At 37.9% G+C, this 23,928-nt stretch overlaps 1 protein-coding gene across 1 annotated transcript in view; it reads left to right on the top strand.

Annotated features, from left to right (window-relative positions):
- The window catches only part of GRM5 (glutamate metabotropic receptor 5), a 506,006-nt gene that overhangs the window by 344,001 nt on the left and 138,077 nt on the right, over positions 1-23,928 (top strand). Inside the window, 1 exon segment of the mRNA XM_019630869.1 lies at positions 23,123-23,358. Coding sequence (XP_019486414.1) covers positions 23,123-23,358 — 236 coding nt within the window.

The following is a 23,928-nucleotide window of genomic DNA, read 5'->3' on the forward strand; positions in this document are numbered from 1 at the left end:
GCCACTGCAGATGGAAAGAACCCATTTCCTTCCAGGGCCGAGCACTATCTCACTCTATATATGCACCACCTCCTCTTTATCCATTCATCCACCAATGGACACTCAAGCTGCCTCCACATCTTGGCCATTGTAAACAATTCCAGAATGAATATATGGTTGCACATGTCCCCTCAAAGTAACATTATGAGTTTCCTTGGATAAATACTCAGAAGTGGGATTATTGGGTGCTTCTTTGTCTCTTGTTACAGCCTTTGTATGAAAGTCTATTTCATCTGGTATAAGTACTGCTACGCCAGCTTTTTTTTTTTTTCTATTTTCATGAAATATATTTTCCCACCCCTTTACTTTCAGTCTCTGTGTGTCTTTAGATCTAAAGTAAGTCTCTTGTAGGCAGCATATGTAAGGGTCTTGTTTTGTTATCCATTCAGCCACCCTATATTTTAATTGGAGCATTTAATCCATTTATATTGAAAGTAATTATTGATAAGATATGTAGTTATTGCCATTTTATTATTCATATTTTTTATCTTTTTGTTTGTTTTAAAGAAGTCTTTCTAAAATTCCTTGTTTGAAGAACACATTAACTTGCAGAAAGTATTTTGATATATGAAGTGTGTCAATTGAAGGAATTATTTAATAAGTAGATGATAATAAATTTCATTGAAATAGTAAGGTGGTATAAAAATAAATTGGTAAAAATAACTGTATTACAAAACATAGAATTATTCATTCAAGAGGAGAGACAAGTGAATATTATTTGTTTATTGGTTAGTAAGTTTATTTGTAACCTTGATTATAGTAAAAGATAACTTTCTGTTAGTATGTCCTGTATTAATAAAACTGAACAAAATTTTTTAAAAAAGGATTCGTTGTAATACTGGTTTGGTGGTGATGAACTCTTTTAGCTTTTTCTTTGAGAAGTTCTTTATCTGTCTTTCAAGTCTCAATGATAGCTTTGCTGTGTAGAATAATCTTGGTTGTAGGTCCTTACTTTTCATCACTTTGAATATTTCCTGCCAATCCCTGGCCTGCAAATTTTCTGTTGAGAAGTCAGCTGACACTCTTATGGGAGCTACCTTGTGGTAAATAACTGATTTTCTCTTTCTGCTTTTAAGATTCTTTCCTTGTCCTTAACCTTTGGCATTTTAATTATGATGTGCCTTTGTGTGAGCCTCTTTGGGTTCATCTTGTTTGGAACTCTGCACTTCCTGGGCTTGAAGATCCATTTCCTTTGTCAGGCTATGGAAGTTGTCTGTCATATTTCTTCAAATAGGTTTCAATCCCTTGCTCTCTATCTTCTCCTTCTGGTACCCTTGTGAGGTGAATGTTGGTATGCTTGATATTATCCAGAGGCCCCTTAAACCATCCTCATTTTTTTTTTGGACTCTCTTTTCTTTTTGCTATTTCTTTCTATTTGTGTGTTTTCTGCTACTTTGTCTTCTAAAAGGTTGACTTGATCCTCTTATCTAATCTACTGTTGATTCCCTCTAATGTCTTCTTCATTTTAGTTATTATATTCTTTAATTCTGACTGCTTCTTTTTTTTATGTTTCTTATCTCCATTTTTATATTTTCTATCTCTTCGTTGAAGTCTTTCCTGAGATTATTGGGCATCTTTATAACCAGGATTTTGAACTCTGTGTCTAATAGATGGCTTGTCACCCTTTTGTTTATTTCCTTTTCTAGAGCTTTGTTCTATTCTTTTATTTGGGATATTTTTCTTTGTCTCCCCATTTTGGCTGCCTCCTGTGTTTGCTTCTATGTATTAGGTAGGACTGCTATGCCTCCCAGTCTTAGTAGAGAGGCCTTACATAGTTGGTGTCCTGTGGGGCCAAGTGGCAGTTTCTCTGGTCACCAGAGCTGGGTGCTCCAGGTGTGTCTCTTGTGTGGGCTCTGTATACCCTCCTGTTGTAGTTGAGCTTTGGTTGCTGGGTGTATGTCAGTGGGAAGGATTAACCTAATGCTGATTGGTTGAGAGACCTGGCTGTGACAACAGTGGAGGAGCTGTTGTGCAGGGATTGTCACTACAAATTAGGATTCACTTCAGCAGGGCTCTGGTGCCTGCCCAGTCTGCCCTTTGGATGTGTCATCCTTGAAGGCTGCCGAGTCACAATCTGGCTGGGTCTGTAGCTGGCCACTGGGCATGCCAGCCCAGGGGATTCCTGGAAGGTACCCCACCACAGGCCAAGTTTAGCTACAGCTTGTGCCCTCCTGGGACCATTTGGCATGAGCCACAAAGCAATCTACAGATGTGCACCTCCCATACTGGGCTTGGAGGTGCCTCAAGAGGCCCACCCATGAACCAATACCAGCTGTGGCTAGTGCCAGGCTTAGGGCTGCTCTGCCAGAGGCACAGGACATGCTGAACCAGATGGTGCTTGTTTGGGTTTAGTGAACCTTTCAGAGATTTTTAGGAAAGTCTGCAGCATGATCATAAATAAATAAGCCATTTGTACAGAAAAGCCACTGGAAGCAGCTTGGTTGTTCCTGAAAGTTAGATGGAGCGTATTCTCCAGGAATCACCTAGGGCAGGGCTCATGAACAAGTAGTGTTAGCCAGGTTGGTGGAGACTCATATGGCAGCTTCTTGAGTAGTGGAGAGGTCTAAACAAAGAAACCATGGCTTCTGACAACTCTTCTGTCCGAGAGAAAGCTACCCCTCCAGCCCTCACCCTGAAGTTTGACAACTCAGTTCCTTCTTGTCTGTCCCTGGTGCCAGGTTGGGGATCCTGGTGTGGGGTTGGGACCCCTCACTCCTCCAGGGATACCTCCTCAGCCAAGATATCGCCCTGATTTTGAGTGGTCACACACTGGTGTGGAACCAGCCCATTCCATGTCTCTGCCTCTCCTGCCATTCTTGAGGTTATATCTTCTATAGGTCCTAATAATATGGTTGTTTTTTGATACAAATAATAGATAGCTCAACATAGACTGTCTTCATCATGTAGTTAAAAAGTCCAAAGTGGTCAGGTTTTAGGCTTGGTGTAACCAGGACTCTGACTCCATTTCTTTGTGACTTTCCATGTTTCAACTTCCCTCTCCGGCTGGTTTCTCTCTCATGGTTAAAGAATAGTGATTAGCAGCTTTACAACCTCATAATATTGTCCAGAGAAAGAGAATATCTCTCCCGTAGCTCCCAGCAAAGGTTCTGACTAGGCCAGGAGAAATAAAATCTTATTATATTGACTAAGGTAACCTAAAGCAATAACTGTGGCAATGGGAGAGATTGCTCTGCTTGACTAAGGCCAATCAGGGCTCACCTCTGGAGTTAAAACATGTGTTTACTACAGGAGAGGACAGCCGTGAATATTGAAAGGAAAACACTACCCACTGTACATCAGGGCTTCTGTATAATGCTGCAAATATACACAGAGGGTGCAAAAAAATGTATACACATTTTAAAAAGGGAAAAAACTGTATTAATATATACTGATAACAAAAGATGAATACAAGTTACATTTGACTTCTGCAATTACAAAAGGTGCTCAAAGGGGTTACCATCGGCATCCAGACACTTCTGATTATGGCAAAACTACTGCTTGAGCAACGTTGAACAAAGTGTTTACATCTCTTAAAATGTATATACATTTTTTGGTACCCCTGGTGTGTGTGTGTGTGTGTGTGTGTGTGTGTGTGTGTGTGTGTATGTATATCCCCTTCTAATCACATAAAAGCATATAGTAAAATTAACTTCATTGGACATTAGCATAAGGCAAAATGTGAAAATACAGGCTGTCCACCAATAAAGAATTTAAAGAGTTATTAATTCAATTCTATAACAACTTGATATCTCATTACTCTAACTGTACTTCCACAGCTTTCAAGTATTTTTCAAGCAGTTAGGTAATCAAAAGATTATTTCCATTTCTAAAATATAAATTTGCTTTTGTATAATTTCAGATGAATAACCCCTGAGTTCTTTCAACAAAAATGTTCATGTCTTGGTCATCATTTGACCACAAGCATTAAATGCAGTGCCTGGAACACAGTAGGTGCTAAATAAATACGTGTTGATTGTATGAATGGATTAACTTCAGCTTTAAAATACATTGTTATCAAGTCTATAATTCTCACTTTAAATATAATTGCTTCCATTATCTAGCAGCTTAACAACAATGGAGTACTTGCGTTAAGGGATTTACTGTGTCTCATTCACTTTTTCATTCCAAAATTTATCCACAAAATGGAAAATCTACTCTCTGAAATATACAATTCTAAGCAATAAGTAATTATCATTATTTTTATTTTTCCTATAGCATCCTGTACATATATAAATCATAGCCCTTATAATGTTTAATTTGCCATCCATTAATTCAACAAATATTTATCAGTGCTTACTATTTTCCAAGTACTGAATTAAAAATATAACAAAGATACAATATCTGCCCTCAAGGAACTTAAGTGTGTAAGGAGTGGGATGAGGGTGGATAAAGAATGTCTTATTTGTTTTTGTAACTCACATGGGAGTTACATGTGAGTTACATGAGTCATATATATATATATATATATATATATATATATATATATCCTAATAAACATTTGTTAAGCTTACAAATAATTCAAGACTGAATTAATAATGTCCTTTGGAGAATTTTATAGCTCATTCAGTTCCTCTGGAAGGGCTGGAAGTGGGACTCCAGTCAATCATGGTTATAAAATCAATCAATTAGGGTAATAAAACACTGAATTAGATAGACTAAATTTTATGAGAGTGTTATAATAAAGTTCAAGACATTAAATTAAGTTTTATGGAATGCTGGTAACTTCTCTAAAGGATAAAATAGTTTGACTTTCCTAATGATTCCCGTTGCCAAGTTCTCTGACAGAATTAACCTCAGGGCTTTTATCCAAGGGTTCGTGATATCAGAGCTGTACTTCCCAGCACCAAACATCTGTAACTCTTTAAACACTATGATTCTCTTACATGTGAGGATGCCCAGCACTTTGATTATAGCCATCTATTCTTTCTGCATTCACACCCTTAATCCATCCATCCTTGTGTTTAACCTTCCACGTGGTCGCATTGGACTCCAAAGTCTTTCCTTTTGTTAATTCAGCAAACATTTATAGAATGCCTATTATGTGCGAAGATCATTACTTGACTGCATACATGAGGGATGTGAGAGAAGGAGTCCAGTTTTTGAAGTCTGGATGATATGAAAGAAGTCCATACAGGGCAACTGGCTAGGGAGGAAAGAAGATAAGTGTGATTTTAAGAATACAGTTTCAGATGAGGATGGGACACCTTGATAGAACAACCTGCAAATAGTTCTAATTGTTGGACATAACTTTGGAGAGAGTTTGGATCTTCATGGAGGCAATAGTTAGGATGGAATTCTTACCACCACTCACACGTGCTATGAAAGTCTCCATCCTTTTGCCTGATGGTCCCCTTATCTGAAAAATCCAATTTTCCCAGCCTGTACAAAACCCATGAATACCATAAAAACTCAGTTCAAGTTTTTTCTTTTTCTTTTAAGCCTGCTCTGACTATCATTATTCCTTTAAATAGCCCCGACTGTTGAACTTCTCTTTTTGTGTGCATCACAACACTTGCCATTTGCTTACAGATAGCCTTAGGTTGTTCTAAAGTATTTTGTGTACCAAAAGCTTATCAACCAAGAAGACTTTAATCTTCAAAACAAAAAATATTACTCCCCCCACCCTCAAATCCCCACAAGCCTTTCTGAAAGATCAGCATATTCTGCAAAGTCCATATCCGTTTAAATTGCTAGCACATCTCTCTTTCCCTCTCAAAAGAAAGTCCTTCCTCTTTAATAATTGCCACACTCCTGTTTATCCAGTTTTAGGAAGTCCCTGTATTTACAGTAATGAGTTAAGTGCTGAGGCTATGAAACTAAAACCCATTCATTAGAATTTCATTGTTTCTTGAAGAAGAGAGGCATAAAAACTCTTGAAACGCAATGTGATGTATGCTAAATTGAAATTAAGCACAGCATGTTTAAGGTACAAAAATGAATATCTCTTTCAGACAAGTGAGGTCACAAAAGGCTGAGAAGAAAAGCGTCTAAAATGAGATTAGAACAGGTAGAAGTTAGTAAAAGGAAAAGAAGAAAGGTGTGACTAGGCAAACATGAATGATTATTAAAACTGGTAATAGGAGGACGGCCAGTTAGTGCCGGTGGTTAGAGTGCAGGCCTCAGTGCTCATAATACCAAGGTTGCCAGTTGGATTCCCACATGGGCCACTGAAGTGCGCTCTCCACAACTAGATTGAAACAACTACTTGTCCTGGAGCTTATGAGTCCTGGAGAAACACACTGTTCCCCAATAATCCCCAATTTAAAAAAAAACAAACACCAAAACCTGGTAGTAGGGAAAAGGGAAAATTAGTAGAAACCATAATATCTTCTAAGAGTAAAAGTAATCAAGGCATACAGAAAGACCAGGAGAATTAGAGAAAATGTTGAACAACAGCAGGAAGGCCCTTATGGGCTTTGGTAAGGAGTTTGGGCTTAATTTAAATGCAGAGAGAGCCGAAGAAAATGTTTAAGCAGAGATATAATACTAAATTTGTGTTTTGTAAATCTCACCAATAGCAGCAAAGGAAGACCAGTAGTACCATGCCAAATGAGAGAGAATGAGTTCTGAAATAAAACTGTCACTGGGGTGGTGAAAAGGAATACGTTCCCAAAAGAGTAAGGACATGGAATCACCATGACTGTCCCTAGAAGGGGGACATCCCTAGTAAGGTAGAGTGACACTGGTTCTTCCCTAAGACTCTGGTTTGAACAATTAGAGGAATAATAGTAGCATCCACCTAGAGAATCCAGCAGAAAGGGCAATAGTTTCTGTTGGGAAAAATGAATATTGTAGTTTTGGACTAGTTGTATTGGAGGTACCCCGGGGCCAATCTATCTTGTAGGTGTTGAATACTCTGATGTAGAGCTCAGGAAGAATAGCAAGCCTGAAGGTAGAGACTTAGAAGTAACTAAATGAAAATGGCCATTGAAGTCACAGAATGAAATGTGAAAGAGATTGTATAAAAGTGCAGGTAAAAAAATACCAAAGACAAAACCCCAGTGAACACGAATCCTTAAGGTGCAGGTACAGGAAGAGAGGCTCACCCAGAGAATTACAGAGAATGGAGAAGGCAGGGCAGTGAGAGAGAGGAGTGCCAGGACAGGATGGCACCACAGAAGCCACAACATAAGAGATTGTCAAAGAAGAAGTGGTCGATCATCTAAAATACAGCAGCAGTCGATATAACTGTCACCAACCCTTCCCTACCCACATATAACCCAGAGTGAGTCTCCACTCCCTGCTGGTATTTCTTAGATCCAGCATATAAACAAGATGTGCCGATTCTTCCCTTCCACTCCTCTGAACCTTCTCAATGCTCTTCTCTGTAAGTCTATGCCTTGCCCTCACACCTGCTTGTCTCAAACACTGCAACATAGTCCAGCCACCTGTGGCACGTAGGTGCTTGATAATTACAAAATTTTTTCAAAATAGTATGGTGTCTCCTGGTCTGATATTACAGATATTAAACTATGCACCATTTGGCCCTGTCCACCCCTTCTCTATTCTCCTCTCATTGCCTGAGTTCATATTTTCTACTAAAGATAAAACACACCTCCCTCTACACCTTTTTTCTCCCTTTTTACTTTTGAAACATGAATTTTGCTGTAACTGGACATTCAGGCATAAACAGCCAGTACATTTAAACCATTTAGGAGCAAAGCAAACTAGAAAACTGATTTTATCAGCCTAAAAAATGTAAAAGAAATAAACTTGCTAAGATGAGAAACAAATACATGTACTTCTCAGAAATAAATTATTCCCAAGTTGCCAGGCATCTCTGGGGTGATTTTAATAATCAGACATTGATCCAGAGAAGAATGACTGAACCCCCTTACTTCACACTCAGGGTGTTATTTTTGTTGTTGACTCTTCTGAATTGAATTGTGACTAAAATCTTGCAATCCTCATTGCCAATAATTTAACAATTGCAGATTGTCATATTGTATCAGTTCTCTGGAACTATTTGCCCCTCTCCAAAATATTCTGTGAGGAATAATGTCTCAGATGAGTGGATGCTTACACTGAAAAGAACAGGTTCTGGTTTTCCTGTGCAAATATATGTGCATCCATGTGTGTGTGCATGCATGTATGTATGTGTGCTTGCATATGTTAGCATATGTTTTGATGTGTGTCCACATGTGTGACTGTGTGTAAAACCCTAACTTCTCCAGAGGACACATACTATCAGTGCTTTTCTGGTTAGCAGAAAGGATAAACGGATCATGTATCCAGTCAGATAAAAAATATTGTATCAGATGAACATCACGTAGGATTAAAACAATTCAACAAATGAACCACAAATAATAACGATATCAAAATAACCCACTTGTTCTTAAAATGTTTACTGATACGTGTTCAAGAGCTTCTGGTAGTAAAAATGTCTTTATTATAATCTAACATGATAATATATGGGTGCTTAAAAATAATCAGTTGAAGTGAAATTTAATTGAAAAATTAGTGTTGCATGGTGGGAAGAAAAAATAAATGCCCAGTCTATATTAGCACATGTGTAATGGCACATCCTGAATTCTTCCATCACTTAGAAATCATAAATTCAGTATCCCACTCCCTGAATAAGAATGCTTTTATCATCTCTTATTTCACTTTTACAACTTATTTTTTGCTTTTATCATTTCTTATTTTCACTGCCTTTTCTACGGTCTTGCTCTCATAGAATGCCCTTGTTTTATGATTTCTTCATTTTTCCTTCCAGCATCCTTCAGGTCAGCTTGGCTTTCTTAGTCACCATATGCCATAGTTGATTACTTAAACTACTTTCCCAGCCACACACTCAAACCTCTTGCACGCCTGATCTTACACTTCACTCATTTAGCTAAATCCATTCGATAATCCTCCTGCTGCAGCTCTAGTTCTAAACTGTTGAGGACTATGGGAGAAAATCATAGAACTCTATCCATTCTTTCATGGCTGTCACAAGCGCCTGAAAAGGCAGTCACCACATTTCAGTCTCTTTCTGAAAATCAAGGGGACATTAACCTCTCAGCAGCACCCTACTTTCCTGTGTGGTACTCGTAAATGAGTGGGGAACAGTCCTGACACACAGGTTCAGATAGAGAGAGTAACAGCTTTATTTGGGAACCAGTGTTCCTCCAGAAGCCAATGTTCTGGTAAACACAGACGGTTATATAGAATAGAATAGAATTTAATAATGAACCAAGTCCCCGAGTCAATCAAGATGGAGAAGGTCCCTGGTCCGGGAGAGACGACTGGTCCCATGACGGGCCTGAGGCAGCTGGTCTTGCAAGGAAGAACTTTGGAGAGTCCTGGAGCATATTGTGGCTTGCCCCTCAAAGAGGATCTTAGCCAGAGCGCCCAGTCAGACTGCTCATGGCACTGCTCTGGAGTTTTGCCTTTATCCTCTTTTCCTTGGACTTGTTTACTTCTTAGGTGACAACCAGAAGTTGTTTTGGTGAACATGTTTATCACTCAATTTTGTTATGCTCAGCTTCACACAAAAACATAAACATGTTTATTTTCATGTATATGCTCTACATGCAAACATGTTTACTTTCACTTTACTCTTATTAGTCTCACACATGTGCAGCCTGGCTTGTATCCCTACTAGTAAACAACTTGTTTTGCAAATCTAAATCCAAAAACTACCTTTTTTATATTATATTTTATATGCTCTATACAATGGTCCACATCAACTTTTGTCTTTTTTCTCCTTTTCTCCTTCAATCTTATTCCACTAAAATCTGGCTTCTGTCCTTACTACTGCACGGACATTCCCCAATCGTGTCAACAGATCCTAAGGGCAATTTAAAGTCCTATGCTCTCTGTTGGTTCTAACATTGTTTGGTTATATTGTTTCTTTTGAAGCTCTTCCCTTTTCTGGCTTTGTGTTAGCACTCCACTCCCCATCACTACCCCCATTGCTATTCTCTTCCCTTTTTACATTTTCTTCATCAAAATACAAAATTTAAAAATAGGGTGTCTTCTCCTCAATGTATTCCTTAGGTATTGGTATATCTGGAATTCTACATTTCTCCCTTGTTTATTATACCATATGCAAAACACTCTCTTTGGGTAATCATATTCTCTCTAACAGTTTTACCAAATACTGATTTGTTAATAACATTTAAATTAAATATCTCAGGCCCGACTTCTCTAAATTCAGATTATATGTATAACTGCATTCTTGACATAATCTGCTTTAATGTCTCACATTTCAAAGGCAACATACCTAAAGCTAAATTCCCCTACACACACTTCTCTTTAGTAAATGGTACTGATCACTCAAATAAGAAAATTCAGTTATTCTAGCCTCCTTGTCCTTCCTCCCACTCCACAGAATATTACAACAAATCCTGCCTCTTTGAACTTCTATGCATTGTATTTCTTACTTTGTCCCTTTTCATCCTATGATCATCAGTCGTCATCAGTCTTCACCTGAATCATTGCAATAGCCTCTTTTTTTTTTTTTAATTTTTTTGTTATTTTTTTATTGTTAGTTTCAGGTGTACAGAACAATACAATAGTTACCCTTTTCACCCTCACCAGGTGCAATAGCCTCTTAATAAGTACACCTGCCTTTATTTCTTCAAGTCTATTTGTATAAAACAGTCATCTATGAAAATTGTAAATTGAACTGTGTCAAATTCACATTTGAAGTATCTGTGAAAACTAAACTGCTGGCCAGAGTGACAATCAAGATGGCGGCATAAAATGTTCCTGACCTTCAGTTCCCCTCGTGAAGAGATCAACCAGCAACTGTCCACAGACTAGGCACCTTGTGAAAATCCTAGAATCCCGGGGTGAGTTAAAGCAACCCCCCCCCCGAACACACAGACTGAGAAGGGTCATGTTAGATGGGTAAGAGGAACAGCTACACTCTGACTACATCTCCCCTCCCCTAGGCTGGCAGAGCCCCACAGTGAGGCCTCCCTGGGCCTATGATGTCTTCAGTGGTAAAAAAAAAAAAAAAAGCCCAAGGTAGACAACTAGCTCCCGCAATGTTTATGGGTGATACCTAGGAGACACACTTGGGTCTCACCTCACAGATCACTGGAGAAATTTGTAGGCCTGGACCACTGAGAATCAGCTAGAAACAAAGGAAGAGTGGAAGGTTTATAGCAACCAGCACTCAGGTCTCGGCAGACCACGTTGCTCCTTGCAGCTCTGCCTGAGTGGAGATCCTAGACAGTGGCTCTGTCCATCTGCAGAGCTGAGTTGGTGGCCCTGTCTGGTCAGGGAGCTCGGTGGGCAGTTCTGCCAGATTCAGGTCACCAGCCAATGAGCTCTATCAGCCTTGGAGCCTCACATACTGCTTTTGTTCCAATTTTTTAGCCTCAGATCCTTAAACTGCAATGAACTGTCACACACCTCAAAGGGAAAGTCTTACCTCGGTACATTTTTTTTTCTCTCTCTCTCTCTCTAGGACCTTGGTCTCTTGAGTCCTGGCTGACTAGATAGCTTTATGGTAGCATAAATAGATTTTTTTTAAAGCTTATCCAGACTTTCGAGTTCTTTTCAGAGGAAGTTTGTCTAATCTATCAAAGCTAGAAATGGAAGTAGCTGCTCAACTCTAATATGTGACACACTTTCCGTCTATTTGGATTAATTATGGGGCATGTGGCATCTAAATTTTTCAGGCTTTTAGGTTCTGACGTTTATCTGGCTTCTTATATAATGACTATTTCTAAAACTCAATCTCACACCCAGAACAGTTTTTGATTATTTACTGGTCTTCTACAGCTTGTGAGTTTTCAACAGTAAACCATATGTGATAGATGAGAGAAGTTAACAACAGACTTGCTTTCGGTGTGTGTCGTGGGGATATTTTGTCAAGGAAAAACATGTTGCCTCAAAGTAAAATGTGAATTGAAGACAATCCATTCTGCGTTTGTAGAGATATCAAGGTCTCTGGGGCATCTTGTAATAGCTCTTTTGCTTGTGAGTAGAGAGACTCTTCATAACTTCCCTAACACTACAAAAATGGGCATTTTATCAGAAGATGAATGCAATGGTTTAAAGCAATTATTTGTTTACAGTTTCAGGGAGAAAAAGAAAAAGAAACAGTTCCAAGGTGTGTGGGATACATAGGTGTGTGTACAACAGAAATTAAAATAACTCTTCTCTCTACATTTTCATATACAAAACCAGGTAACTTCGGACACAGATTTGGATCAAAGACCAAATTAATAGGTTATACTGGTTCAGTTTTCGTTTTTAGGTTTAAGTAGACTGAGTTTGAAGCCTGTATATCCCTGAGTGACTTACTACTTTTCAAGCTGAAGTTTCCTCATTCAAAATGCAAAGATCTAAAAATGTCTAACTCATGGGATCATATTATATGAGTATATATAATAGCTGGCAGATATATATAGAGGAAGATATATAGATATAGATATAGATATAGATATAGATATAGATATAGATATAGATATAGATATAGATATAGATATAGTGGTTAGAATGATTCCAGTCAGACAGCAAACCCTAAATACATGATCACTCTTAACACTCTGTAAGTTTTCATTTGCCAGGCTCTAATGCTGAAGAGTGGGTAGGCAATGAGCTTTTTCTTCTTTGTAACCCTCATACATAGGGCACTGCAGAGACACTGGCATATGCAGTGTTGCTTGTCGGGTTTTGCTAAATGAGAGAGTGATGTCAAATAGTACAGGAAGGTTGAAGAGCGTACGAGGAAAAAATATTAAGTCAGAAATTATGAAGTCCCTGGTGACCTGTTATAAGAAATAAGGGAAGAAAACATTGGGGGGGAGGGTGGTTATATTCATCAACATCATCATGAAGGAAGCCTTATTGCTTGGAATTTAATTGCTATTCAGAAAAATTATTGACTGACTGAATATTGTGCTCAGCTTAGCAGTGTAATAGAAGAAAATAGTTCAATTCAGTGGAAGGGTTTGCAAACTGAAAACTGGAAGGTTATCTTAAGCAAGGAAGCTTCACGAGAAAACATAAAAAGGGTTATATAAGGCTGTAGATGCAATAGCCTACTCAGAATGTGCTTCCTTCTTTAACTGAATCATTTAGCTTACTCTATTGCACATTTTATACAATTGCCTCAATTTCTGCATTTCTGCAAATGGCTAGAATATGCCAAGAGAAACAATAGATTGTGTAATTCACAAAGTAATCTATTTACACAGGTTTTTCTCAGCTTCTCCTCTGTGAAGAATGTGCCTGGCAAGGAAGCATTCCTGGAGGGATAAGACTTTAAACCAGAGGGAAGAATGCCTGCCCTTCTAGAGCCTATACTGAGGCAGAATGGGTGTCCCATCTATTCTAATATGTTTAATGCGCCTGTCATTTTCTATACTCCCTAATCTTTGGAAGTCAGTCTACACTGACCAAACCCAGACTTAGGTCAGAACCTCCTCAGATTGTATTCCTTCTAATATTAGCATGTTTGGCCTTCCAAGTGAGGCAATACAGAAGAGAGCTGGGGAATCGGTAATAACTTTCTATGGCTATGTAACGAATTACCACAAATTTAGCAGCTTCAAACAATATTCATTTATTACCTCATACTTTCTGGAGGTCAGGAGTTAATGTATGGCATAAGTGAGCTCACCACTTAGGGTTAAAAATACTGAAATCAGGTGTTGGCCGAACTGCATTCTTTTCTGGAGGCATTGAGGAAGAGTTGGCTTCCCAGCATACTCAAGTTTTGGGCTGAATTCAGTTGCCTGAATGTAGGCCTGAGTCCCCCTTTCCTTGCTGGTTGTTAGCCAGGGATCACTTTCAAGCCCAAGAGACAACCGGCATTCCTCTACACAAATCTCCCTCCATCTTCAAAGCCTTCAGAGGAGTAGCTCCTCCAGCCCTCTCATGCCAAACCCACCTCATGATTGACTCTCTTGGTCCAGGAAGAGCCAGTCACTTTTCAGGGATCACCTGATTAGGTCGGATGCTGAGGGTATTCTCCCTATTTTATGGTCAGTTTACGTGGAACTTTAATTACATCTTGAAAATTCCTTCACAGCAGCACCTATCTAGATTTAGTGTTTGATTGAAAATGTAGGAGAAGGTGTGTATATACCAGAGAATGGGAATCTTGAAGGCCATGTTAGCATTCTACCTATGCAGCCTCAACCCTACGCTCTGCTCCCTGTCCTCCATCACATGCCTCTTAAATGTGATCCTTCATAAGAAACATTTCTCAGTGTTGTCATCATTGTTTGCCATTACTTTGGAGGCTCTGTGAAGTACGGAAAGCACAGGAGTTTTTGGAGCTAGAAAGATCTGGGTTTAAATCCCCTCTATATTTGCTGTGGGGTTTTGAGTAGATTACTGAATCCCTCAGAGCCTCAGTTTCCTCAGTGGTAAAAACTAAGGTGAATAATAATGACCTTTAAAGTCTGAAGAGAATTAGGAAAAGTAATACAAGGGCTGTCACCTGTCCTATGCTAGACATATAGCAAACTTTAGATTCCTGTTTTTTTATTTTTCTTTTGAATATTCTGATATAGCTCCTGCAATCCACATCTACTTACTCTATATACAAAGCCTTGGAAATAGGGAAAACTAAGATTTACAAACCCTGGAGATAAGTTAATTTTCAGTAAATAACCTAACCATTTTTTCAAAAATTCTACATTGTGCTTCCTTTTGTAATTAAACAATTCACTAGTGTTGACTGGTGTATAGCCATTAGAACATTTATTTAAAAAGCACAATATCCTTTCTTGCTTTTCACTAGTATTTAGAGATTCTAAGAGATCCTATTCCCCCACGGGGTGGGGGGAAGGAATATTATATGAAGACAGCCAAGTAGTCAGTAGACTCCCACTATTAGGAAAAAAACAATCCCAAAATATCTGTTAAAATGCTATCAGTAAGAGATTTGGCAGGATGATGATTACATGTGGGTAGAACAGCAGTTTCCATAATAATTATGTGGGTTGCAAACAGATTTTGAACAAAAGAAAAAAATGCTGGGAGGTGGCCTACTGAAAGTTCTCGTTAACCTTAATAGCATCAGGTAGAGAATGGACAGAACCATTTTGAATGGTCATTTTATAAGGCACACCTGACACTTTTGTTTTCTTAATTTAAATAAATATCTGCATTTATCTGAAAAATTCTCTAAAATTTGAAGTTTGTCTTTTAAAGTCTAATTTTGTAATATATAACATTTCTTGAGTACTCACTGTGTGCCAGACATTATAATAAACAGAGATAAGGAGATATCCAAAACATAAAATTTATAGTCTACTTGGGAATGACAGAAATAAATGTACCTAACTTTAATACGATGACAAATGCCAAACTAAATGCATCATGTTATCTCTATGAGAGCAGAAATCTTATTTCCTTGTTTACCGTTATACCACCACATTTGGAATATTAGTTACCCAATACTTGTTCAGTTTATCAAGGAATAAATGTCACAGTATTTTGGAAGCAGAGAGGAGGGAACTATTGAGACCAGGGGAGCTTGAGAAAGGTTTTTTGTTTGTTTGTTCATTTATTTGTTTTTTAGCTGAGCCATCCTGCCACCTGTTGGCAGCTCAGCGGCTGCTCAGATTGGGCCAGGACTCGAACCGCTGTTGCTCAGAGCTCAAACTCTTGAGCGAGCTCTTAACCAACTGAGCCACTCGGCCGACCTGAGAAATGTTTTATAAGTTGCATTCAGGCTCAGTCTCTCTGCTTGGTGGGTAAGTTGGATTTTATCAAATCAAGAAACACATGAGGAGATGAAAGGATGACACTCTGTGCAGAGGGAATAGCATACTCAGGGGCTTGGAGGTGTGACAGTGTGACATGTCCGAGAGGTAAGAATCAATATACTATGTCTCCAATACACAGCATGTGTGTGGTTAGTGTCAGCAGTGCCAATATCATCATGATAAGCAGGACTAAAGAATTCAGTGAGCAAGAGTAACTGTGTATGCCTGGCACACCCAGTCCTCACCACCCACCCATAACTCCCCCCCCCACTCTGCTCACATCTCCCTGAAACAAATTTAATGACTATAAGAATAGTCATTCTGATGCCTACATTTTTAGCCTGGTATTGCTCCTTTTGAAAGAGACTTTGAGGTAATTTGTTTATGCTGTTTACCCATGGGAGATGACTGCCCAAGAACTGTGGAGTTATACTAAATTATCGTGTTGCCATTTGAGAATTCAACTAATGCCATCCTCCTACCCATTGTATGTGATTAGCCTTCCATGTAAATAAATCAAGAGATTGTAAATGTAAGAACTAAGAGTTTGGAAACACCCAGAATACTGATTGAGGTGATCAGGGAATAATCTCAGGGAGGCAGGGCAGGAATGTGATTTTCAGGAAGTGATGATTCAGTGACTAGAAACCGAATGAATTGTACTTGTGGAAAGATGGAGTAAAAAGGAAAGACGTTCAGTCTGTAGGATAAATGAGGAAGCTTCCAAGTGGCTGGAAGTTGGCAATGCCTATTCAAACAGGTCATGCCTAATGGACTATTGGCTCCTTGAGGGCATGTACTGGAATCTCCCACAGTATCTGTGCAGGGTGAATGCACAGAATAGGGATTCAAAATGCTTATTGAGTTAACAGATTGGAATAAATAGAACATAGAAACTGTTACTAAAGGATCACCCAGTGCAATTTTCCATGCTACATATACTTTTCTGTTTTCCAGAGCAGTAGCTTAAAACATATATTGATAGGAAATGAGAAAAGGAAGGAAAGATTATATTGTCTGCATTTTATAGATTTAGATTTTTATAAGGGAGACAAAGTTTAAAGTTATTTAGCATCTCTGCACTAACATTCAATAATTCATAAACCTTTTTTCTTTATAATTTTCTCAGAATTATTTTTATTCCTCACAGGCTTCCACATTCCAGAAATATATTTTGATATTAAACCTAGCTGTAGTAAACCCTGCAGTAATTGCTATATAGCCATAACCATTTGTATGCTTTATATACTGGTAATCCAATACAATGAATGGTAAAAATAATAATTCTCAACTTAAAATATTTATAAGGATATAATGGTACAGAGTATCAGATTTTTACAGTTCTATAATTTTTGTTATTTCTCATTTGTTTGAATGCCAACCACTATTATTCAGCATATAAAAACATAAACAATAGAATAGGGTGGGTTAGTATGGTGCTGGAACCACATGTAACAAAACTGTTAACTTGTATTTTTTTTTAACATCCAAATCAATTGTGTATGTAGGGAATAGATAGAAATCCAGGAGAAAAGAAATTCTAGAGAGCATATAAAGGGAAATATCATTGCAGACCCTAACTTGTATTAATTTCTTACTTTTACACTTCAAGCCTATTCTCTTCCTGTATTTTACAATCTAGGACATAGAGCTACAATATCACTTACAGTATCACTAATCTTCTCCCATAAACCATAAAAATTACCCTTTACTTCCTATTGTCCACAAATCTAGTCCTAGAGATTCCTACAATTCCTTTCGAATAAGGCCCTTCATCCCCACTGCTACTGCTTTAATTCAGTCTTGCCTAGTCTTCCCTGACCATTGCCACGTATTTTCTAACTTGATTCCTTAACAGTCATCTACAACCACTCTGAACTGTCACTCACACTGCTACCACAGTTCATCCAGTTCTCATCTCTCTTTATATCATTTCCCCTTTAGAAGTCACCTCTAGTTCCTCATTACCTGAATGATGAAGTCCAAGACTTTTGGGATGGTACTAAAGACCACTCACAATTAGTCTTCCTCAACTTACTTTCTCCTTAGTTCACTATCCTGTACACTATCCGTAGCTACAATGCTTAATATTCACTACTTCCTGATTCACAAATGCCTTCTCATTATCTAGAATATTTTAAAATACCACTATTGCTCCATTACCCACATTTTTCAAACTCAATTCAAACCTTCTCTTCCTATGAAGGTGGGTCATTTACTGATCTCACCCAGTGCTTGGTCCATACCTATAACAATGCTTATTTGTGTATAGTCATTTATTTATATATCTGTCCTCCTCTCTCATTCTTTCTCTAGAATGTGAGCTCCTGGAGTGCAGTATCTAAAACCTACTTATGCTTATCTGAGTTTCCATACAATTTCAACACATAGTAGATGTAGTAGATTGCACTTTTCTTCACGATATTCACTGATACTCTCTAAGGTAAAAATCATGCATCCCTATCCCAGTCAGGTCAGGTTTAGCCATATGACTTGCTTTGGTCAATGAAACGTGTGTCACTTCTAAGCAGAACACTTAAGGACCATTGCATGGCTGCATCACACTTTGTGTTTTTCTCTTCTGTAAGGCAGGCCATATCCCAGAAGGAAACTGCTCTTTCAGACTGTAGCTCAGAATGAAGGTGACATGGAGAAGAGTGATAGGCCTTTATGCAGTGAGAAAAAAATAAATGTTTGTTCTAAACCGCTGAGATATTGGAATTGTTCACTGCCACAAAATGATTTAGTCCAAGATAGGTGCGTATTTAATAAATGTTGAAGAAAATAAGGAAAGTTATAGAGATATAGAAAATGAATTTTGACTGGAGACTTCCAGATTCGCTTTTGCTTTAAACAAGAGCCTTCTATTGAAAACAGATAAGAATTAAACTTTTATGGTTTGTTAATTATGAGAAATAATGGGAACTGAGATTTGAGAGGAGAAAAGGGGAAGGGTAGATTGTAGAATAGGAGTATATATTTTGGTAATGAAATCTGAGGAAGAAAATGAAAGTAAATTCTTACTAGATGAGCATGTCCTTAAGATGTCTGCAGGGAAGATTTAAAGGAATCTAAGGCTATCTACTGAGGAGTTGTTTTGAGAGTGGGTGCATATTGAAGATTACTCCTTATTTAAGCCAACCTAAGTAGGTTAAAGGTGTTTTTTCCTGTTTCAAATGTCCAAGTTACTCTGTTTCTATAGCCAAATAAAGACTGGATGCCTGAACTAAAAGAACATCCAAATTTAGAATATATATGAATACTCAGTTCTTGTTATTCACAGTAGTTATGTTCTGTAAACATGCACCAAACTTTGAATAAGTGAATACTGACCATTGCTCCAAGGGGAAATATAGGTTTAAATTGCTTTGAGTTTCTAGTCACACATCTTTATCAACTAACCAATACATAACTGTGCTTTATGTGTGTTCCTGTCTAAAGACACTTATTTCACATAGATTGTGATTCATTAATGTTAAACTCACAGAAAGTAGCACTTTACTCATGCCTGAATGCAGCTGATTTATCATATGAATTTTCTATGTAAGGTATATCAAGGCCTTCTTATACTTGTGAACTATAGAGATAAACATGCACTATGCTTGGGGGGTTATTTTAAACACAGAAATCAACGACAACACACACACACACACTCACACATGCAAAAAGCTTGACACTGAGTAGATCATGAAAAAAACACATGAAAGATGAAACAAGAAAGCAGAGGTCTGCTTTATTCGATCTCAGCTGGGAATGTGCATATAAGGAGACACTGCCACTCTGTGCATATCTGCCAATCACGCAAAAGTGCCATAGGTATTGATTTGGGGACTGCAGGTTGCAAATAAATTTTAGCAAATAACTGAATCTGCAAATACAGAATCTTCAAATAATGAGGATCGATTAATTGTCAGAGATTTGGGGAAAAAATAATCAAATGGATTATGAGGAGATGGATAAATTGCCACCCAGTGAGAAGAGAGAAAAATTAGATCAATGGATGGATGGATGGATGGACGGACGGACGGACAGACAGATGGACAGACAGACAGACAGATGATAGATAGATAGATAGATAGATAGATAGATAGATAGATAGATCAATCTAGAAAAGTGCTTTAAATGTAGTACCTTCCTGTTTGTTTCCTTACCTCCCCCCCTTTTTTTCCCTGATTTGGTAAAATATGTCACCCAAAGGCATTAAAGTAATGCCAGAATCTTCACAATCCCCTATATCAATGTACTAGAAAGCATTAGATAATAGCAAAGTAAGCTCAAGTTTTTCTTGGCATTTTATTTTACTTACTTTATTCCTTATTTAACAAAAATCTTAAAAGCACACTTTTATGAAAATGTTAATATTTAATAACCTGAAGTCAATACAGCATCATCTAACTTAGCCAGCATGGAATGAACTTCCTTATGATCTATGTAGCAGATATTCCCCAGTAAGTTTAAATAGAATAACCCTGTTTTATCACATAGGTATTGGAATTTTCTGTTTACACACAAACTTATTTATTTATTTATTTATTTATTTATTTTTTTTAAGATTTTTATTGGGGAATTGGAGTAGGGAGAACAGCGTTGGGGAATCAAGGCAGGGGAACAGACAAATTGCTGTCCTTTTGTTCTTCAGTCTAGTTGTGGAGGACGTCTCTTCACTGGCCCATGTTGGCATTATCACTGCACTCTTCCCAGGTGAGGCAGATCAGTCACTGGCCCCTGGATGGTCGCTCACAGTGGCTCTTGGCAGCTCACGCCAGCTGCCAGCCACTCACAGTAGCTCACAGCAACCCACTGCAGCCTACACCATCACCTCACGGCAGCCCAGCTCCAGGTCGAGCTGCTGTTCACCATCTTAGCTGTAGAAGGTGCAGTGTCACTGGCCCTAATGTGGGATTCGAACCTGGGCCCTGCTGCTCAGAGCTGGCATCCCAAGCCAGCTCCTAACCAACGCGTCACTTGGCCGGCCTGCACAAAGGCTTTTATGATTTTTAGTTTGCTGTTGAATGAAAACATACGGACCAAAGTTTTTTTAAACTCACCACTCTAACTTGTAGGCTACTAATAATATATCATCTCTGGCTAAATTCTTAAGTGTAGAGAAGAGATTTATACCTTAAAAAAAAAAGTTAAAGAACATGGTGAGAGATAAATGATTTAACACTCTGGTTCTGACACTTTTTTTATGGAAATATTACCTCCAAAAAAGTTTATCAAGACAGGCTTTTACAATCCCCATTAAATTCAATGAATGAATTGTGAAGGGTAAATAAGACCCATTGTAATCTTACATTTCTTATGTAATATTCATAATCATAATGTTACATAAGAGCAAGCTAGCATTAACAAAAGGAGCAATTTAAATCCCTTCTTCCTTGGAGAATGGGTGCTTGACAAATAGAGTTTCCTGTCCCATTTGCAGCACGCCCATGCAACTCCTCAAGTGCCAATGAGACCCACACTCTCATATCAGTGATATAATAAACCCTCCAAAACACAGGGAAAAAAATGAGGCAAACAAGCCCACTGCATTTCAACTTGTCAGCTTTAAATAAAATCTTCTGCAGCTGAAAATGAGAAACTTGAGGGAAGATAATGTGTGAAATAACAAAATTTAACACTGGGACAAAACATATTGCATTATTATTTTTTCCCTGATCTGCCACAGAAGTTTTTGAAATTTCAGCATAGATAAATTTTAATGAAATACCTTCTTGTCAAGGAGGACTTAGAGGAAGAAATGGTTTACTTTGTTTATTTTATTTTATTTTTTTGTCCTTTTCCACCTTTTGAGGTCTTAGGAAACATCTCAAGTTGTCTCCAGCCCCTATGATGTCTTAATAAGTAGTCTATGACCTTTGGAACAGCTCTCATTATCAATTTTTAAGTCAGAGTTGATATAGCAGAGCATACTGAAAAACACTAAATGGCTTTTTTTCATTTACATTAATTAATTACTTACATAATAGTTTCCCTGGCACTGATTTTATATGCAGAATATTGGAGCATGCTCTCTGCCTATAAAACTAAAGGACAGAAATGTATTTGAAGGATAATAAAAATAAACATTCTGATACATAGCAATATCTGAATATCAGTGAAGTAAACAATGATTGTTAATGTAAATCCTTTCCTTCGTCCTTTCCCCAGTGGCCACTCCTCCCCAGCCCAGTTTATCTCCAAGCACTCTCCTGCCTTGCATTCAGGAAGCTCCATTCTGCTGCTCCCTTGAACCCTCTCCATATCCCTTCTCCTCCCTCTTTTGTGCTACTTTTTTTTCATTGTTAAATTGTCCCTTCGCTTTCTTTATCTTTCCTGAAAGAGCTCTTGAACCTCTTCAAAGGAAGAACAGTGCCACTGGGCCACAGCATATACATAGCACAAGTTGTACACATTCCAGTGGAAGAGAGGATGGGAAAAGTCATGTCCTTTTTCCCTGAGTATCCCAAGGTGTGACCAAATTTGATGCAAACATCGTTTCATGTCTTTTATTTCCAATGCTGCATCTCATGTATTTTTCAAATAAGTTTAGAATACTTTTCCTTATTCTGTTATACTCATACCATTATAACATGAACTTTCTAATGTCAACTGTCTTAAAATTCCTAGATTACTGTGAATGATTAGTGCATGGAATGATAGCAGCGTTGAGGAGTATGATCCCTGACACCATCCTCGATGACACGTTGTTAAGTTTTGTCAATCACTCTAATGTAAAACATAATTTCATATGTGTATTTTAAATGTTAGATAAGTAGCATAGGATAAGAAAGAGTATATAGACTATAGACTACAAAGGACTTCAGTTTGAGGCTCTGACAAATCAATATTTAATAGAATGACCATAATCAGCAAGTTTTTTAACCTCTCTATAATTCACTTGTAAAATGTACAAAAAAGAAAAAAGAAAGAAAAAGAAAAAGAACACCATGTATGTCATAGGATGGTTAAATTAATGGTAGACATGTTTTTAAAATATTTTTCATTCTTATTTTATGATCATTATAATAATTACTGTAAAGTAAAGGAAAAGAATGTATTTAAAGTTAACTTGGCCTAGCTATAAAACGTTCAGTAAATAGTATGAATCGGTGATATTATACAGCTTCCAGGCATACACTGTATTTTGTAATCAGTAAAATTCTGCCAAAGCATTAGGTTATTCTCTGCAGCTCAAGGTAAGTGAGGCCAGTGCCTTCCAGCACTCTTGGACCCAAAGTTTCCATTGTGTTTTCCATTGTTTATCCTAACAAGCTGCTATCACAATCATCATGTAGGTGTAATACAAGACTATGCCTGGTATGGCCTGAAGTAGCCATTTAATAACATCTTTTTAAAAGGAAAACCAATGGAATCATTTGCTTTAGAAGATATCTCTGTTCTAAACTGAGGGGTTTTCTGTTTCCCCACAGTGATGGCTGGGCTGACAGGTATGATGTGACAGATGGATATCAGCGAGAAGCTGTTGGTGGAATCACAATCAAGCTCCAGTCTCCTGATGTCAAGTGGTTTGATGATTATTATCTGAAGCTCCGGCCAGAAACAAACCTCCGAAACCCTTGGTTTCAAGAATTTTGGCAGCATCGTTTTCAGTGCCGGCTGGAAGGGTTTGCACAAGAGAACAGCAAATACAACAAGACTTGCAATAGTAAGTAGATTTATTGTTTCATTAAAGTGGACAAGGCTGGGCCAGCCGAGTGGCTCAGTTGGTTAAGAGCTCACTCAAGAGTTTGAGCTCTGAGCAACAGCGGTTCGAGTTCCGGCCCGAGCTGAGCAGCCGCTGAGCTGCCAACAGGTGGCAGGATGGCTCAGCTAGGGGGAAAAAAAAAAAAAAGTGGACAAGGCTAAGGCTCCAATCTAAGTAAACTGTGTCATGGGGAGTGTGGCTGTAATAAGTTAGAAATACTTATGCATAAACAGAGTGGGGATTGCTACTGATAGTGATAAACAGGTTTTATTCTAAGAAAGACATCAGAACAGTGTTTGCTCTATTGAGATTAAAAATAGATTATTTATATTTATATCATTCAAAAAATTGGCACTGTGCTAAAAGGATAATGTGAACTCCAGGGTGGAACTATCCTTAACACCTTCGATGACATCTATATTCTGCTCATTTTGATTATCTTTAGTAGTTGGCACAGTGTAAGGCACATAATGAGTAGGAATACATACATATATATATATATATATATATATATATATATATATTATATAT

The sequence above is a fragment of the Hipposideros armiger genome, unplaced genomic scaffold (assembly GCF_001890085.2).
Source record: "Hipposideros armiger isolate ML-2016 unplaced genomic scaffold, ASM189008v1 scaffold_960, whole genome shotgun sequence".
Taxonomy (NCBI): domain Eukaryota; kingdom Metazoa; phylum Chordata; class Mammalia; order Chiroptera; family Hipposideridae; genus Hipposideros; species Hipposideros armiger.